Source organism: Entamoeba invadens, assembly GCF_000330505.1.
Source record: "Entamoeba invadens IP1 unplaced genomic scaffold scaff_1105074724352, whole genome shotgun sequence".
Classification (NCBI taxonomy): domain Eukaryota; phylum Evosea; order Mastigamoebida; family Endamoebidae; genus Entamoeba; species Entamoeba invadens.
The window spans coordinates 14,167-17,937 of NW_004440413.1; the positions used below are offsets into that span (position 1 = coordinate 14,167).

General features: G+C 26.8%; 1 protein-coding gene across 1 annotated transcript; it reads left to right on the forward strand.

Annotated features, from left to right (window-relative positions):
• Positions 1 to 615: 615 nt before the first annotated feature.
• Positions 616 to 1,307, forward strand: EIN_394390 (actin, putative; the record flags this gene model as incomplete). The annotated part of the gene is made up of 2 exons (XM_004256965.1): positions 616 to 741; positions 867 to 1,307. 2 exons carry the CDS (start codon positions 616 to 618, stop codon positions 1,305 to 1,307), a joined length of 567 nt encoding a protein of 188 aa, XP_004257013.1.
• Positions 1,308 to 3,771: the final 2,464 nt, after the last annotated feature.

Here is a 3,771-nt window from a genome sequence, read left to right on the forward strand (position 1 = left end):
CAAAATAGTTGTTAATTAATTTGTGAACCCCATTATGAATTTTTAATTCTATAAAAATATAACTTAATTAATTACACAAATTACATTGACTACACTTATTATTTTATATTAAATAAATAATAATATATCAAGAATTACACATCGTGTAATATTTGAATATTATATTTATACACACAATCAAATAGTTTGTAATTAAATGACAGAACAACCACTGAGTGATAATGTTGAAATTTTTGACATTGGTTCATTTAAAACCAGAATCGGATATGCTAATAAAAAAGCACCTGAAGAAGTGTTTAAAAGTGTTGTTGGACACTTAACACGCATGTATAATGGTTGTATGCAGGAAATGAGAGATACTTATGTTGGTAAATATTTTATTCACAATTGTTATTCAATGAATTTGAAATATCCAGTCCAACGTGGTTTAGTTAGTAACCAAGATAATTTTGGTAATATTGTTCATTATAGTATTTTTGATTGTTTAATCAAATACGCATCAGAATTACCAGTTCTGTTAACAGAATCAGTTAATTACACTAAAAACAAGAAAAATATTTGTTTTTAGTTTAATCTTCCATATTTTGTCTTATTTCGAAACAAGTATTATCATTAATGTCGACTGGTAAAAGTACTGGTTATTGTGTTGAATGTGGTGATGGAGTAACACAATTTGTACCAATTTATGAAGGTTCAAAAATTGAAAAGGGTGTGTCGTGTTTAGAACTGGCTAGACAAGATGTGAGTGAGTCCATCGAAAAATTGCAAACCAAAAGCGATTTACTTTTAAAGAATTTAATGAAAGATTATTTCTTGATGAAATAAAAGTAAATATGTGTTACATTGCTCAAGACTTTGAAAAAAAGGAAAAAGAAGCAAACAAACTCGAGAAGATTTATAAACTTCTTGATAAAAAAGAAATAAAGCTTGGTGCCGAAAGATTTGAATATACTGAACAATTATTCAATCCAAATAAATATGGAAAAGATATGAATGGTATTGCTGTTCAAGCTAATGATTCTTTAATGCAAATTGAACCAAATCTAAGAACTGAATTGTACGGAAATATTATGTTGGCTGGTGGAAGCACAATGATGCCTGGCTTTGTCGAAAGATTTAACACCGATCTTACAAAAATTGCACCAGAATCTAGGAAAATAAATGTAACTGCACCACCTAATGGAGACATTGCTGCTAATATGGGTGGCAAAATCTTTGCAAGTTTGTCAACTTTTAAATCTGCTTTTGTAACAAGAGAAGTTTATGATGAATGTGGACCAGATATTATCAACAGAGTTTGCCCATAAAACATTTCTGCTTTTTGTTTATTTCGAATAGTCACAATTAATACAAACAGAATTAATAAATATTGAATATAATATAATATAATTATATATTATATTTATAATATGTTAACTATATTTCGATTAATATTACATTATTTAATTTGTAATTAATGCACTATCTCATAAAATGTAACTTTTTGAAACTGATAAAACAGTTAATATATAAACAAAAATATCAAATAGAGTTTAATAAAGTATTTGAATTTGTTAAGTGTTCTGTATGTTATTATTTTGGATACATATATTCAATGAAAAATAACAATATAACGTGTGTTATCAATACAAAATCAAAGTACCATTCAACGTTTGCCATACACCACAAGTTATAAATTGAAATACTGAGCAAACTCATTTTTACCCACAATAATAGCATCGTGTGAAATTCATCAAAGTTGGAATTTTCAAATTTCATAAAAAGAAAAAACAACATTTTGGATTCGGTGTGGTAATACACTTTTTGAGCGAAACTGTTTATACTGTTATCTGTGTCACCAAACAAATCTGCTAATAATAAACAAAGAACAACCGATGAAATGACAAAAGGCAAAATTAAATACATTTTAATCACATTAATAACACCATAACTGAACACTCCCAATAACAATGTAGTAAGAGAAAATATACTCTATTTATATGTATATGAATCGTATGTTCCGATCATATTTTTGTACACGGCAAATATAATAAAACAATCGATAAGTGCGATAGCCTCATATTTGCACATTTCAAACACCAAATAAAGTCATATTCATTGGAGTGATAAAAACTCGATATTTTCAATATTAAATACAACATATAATTCACGACAATACACAAGAGGTATATTAAAAATGGCACATAATAATAGTTGTCAAAAGCTGTGTTTGTAAAAATAAGTTTATCAATTAACTGCATTAAAATTTTTGTACGAATTTTGTTTATTACAAATTTGACATTATTAGTTCATTGGCATTTACAATTTCACTGTTTTTCTCTTTGATATAAATTTCTTCCACGTTTTGTGGGAGAACAACCTTTGCATTCAAAATTTCGACTTTTTTCAAATTATCAAATATTGAATAATTTCCACTGGAATTCAAAATCAGCACTGTAGGAAGATATAAATGTTGGTATATCTTCTTCTTATTTTCATCGTCCTTTTCATCAAAACGGAAAACGTGTCTCCATGTTGTATTGTAAATATAATGCCCAAAACTTTTTTCAATTAAAAAAGTCCAAGTTGGTAATTTTTCGATTGCATTTTTTATTATTTTTGAATTTAAAAAATTGTCACTTTCAATACAAACAACAACTTTAATTTCTTTTGGTATTTCCATTTGATGAATTCTGTTAATAGTAGTCGTATCAAATAATGCGTCTTCACCGAAATGCATTATCAAAAGTTTAAGATTTGGGTATTTGTGCCAATTTATTTGATACAAAGAGTGTGTGTTGTTATTGTCAATAACTAATTTGGACACTTTTGATGTGTTGGTTGTTTCGACAGTTGGATTATTGTACGTTTTGAATTCAACATATTTTTTTGAAGCGACAGAAACACAATTTGACGGAAAATTGAATCGATTGAAATTTAACAAATTAGAAAACACCCCATCAGTGTAATTCACTTGGGTAACATTTTTGAAATCCATATGAATTGGTACATCAATTTGTTTTAAAATAGTCAAAGTTTCTATATTGGGCAAAATTTGATTGATTATGCATAATGACTGTGTTGGGTCGGAAGAGTCTAATACACTCCATGGGTTTGTTTTCATCATTAAACAACTTTGGAAGGTTGAAAATGAAACATGACAATAATTGATTAGATTGGATACTCGGATGTATAACATAACGTTCATCAAATAAACAGGCTCAAATTTTTTCATTATGTTTTTAAATGTTATTGTTTTTACAGTTCTTGATTTTGTTTATTTATTATTGAAAAGTTTTTGAAAAAAAGTCAGGCTTTTTTTCTCAAAGTACGATATAATCCAGGTTTAATTCACTTAAAATATTGTGGTATTGTCGGGTTTATTATATATTTTTGAGTAAAATTATTTTAAATAATTTTAAAACATAAATAACTGATCACGGTCTCCAGAAATGGGGGGAGGTCGAACACTTAGGTTTTCCAAAATTCGATAAAACTTGGTTTATTTCTTAATAATTATTAGTAAGAAATTGATTATAATTACTTTTTTTCTCTATTTTTTCGGGGAAAACAAGAAAAAAAGAGAACAAAGATTATAGAAAATTGTAAAAGAATAAAAGAAATGGCAAAATAACAACATTTTGAGGCAAAATGATAATTTGGTAAATAATCAAAAAAATTTACATTTTACAATGGGAAAAACAAGTGAATGGACAAAACCTATAAAAAATTACCATTTTTTAAAGTGAAATTTAATACTATATTTTTTAGTAAATATACTATACAATGTTA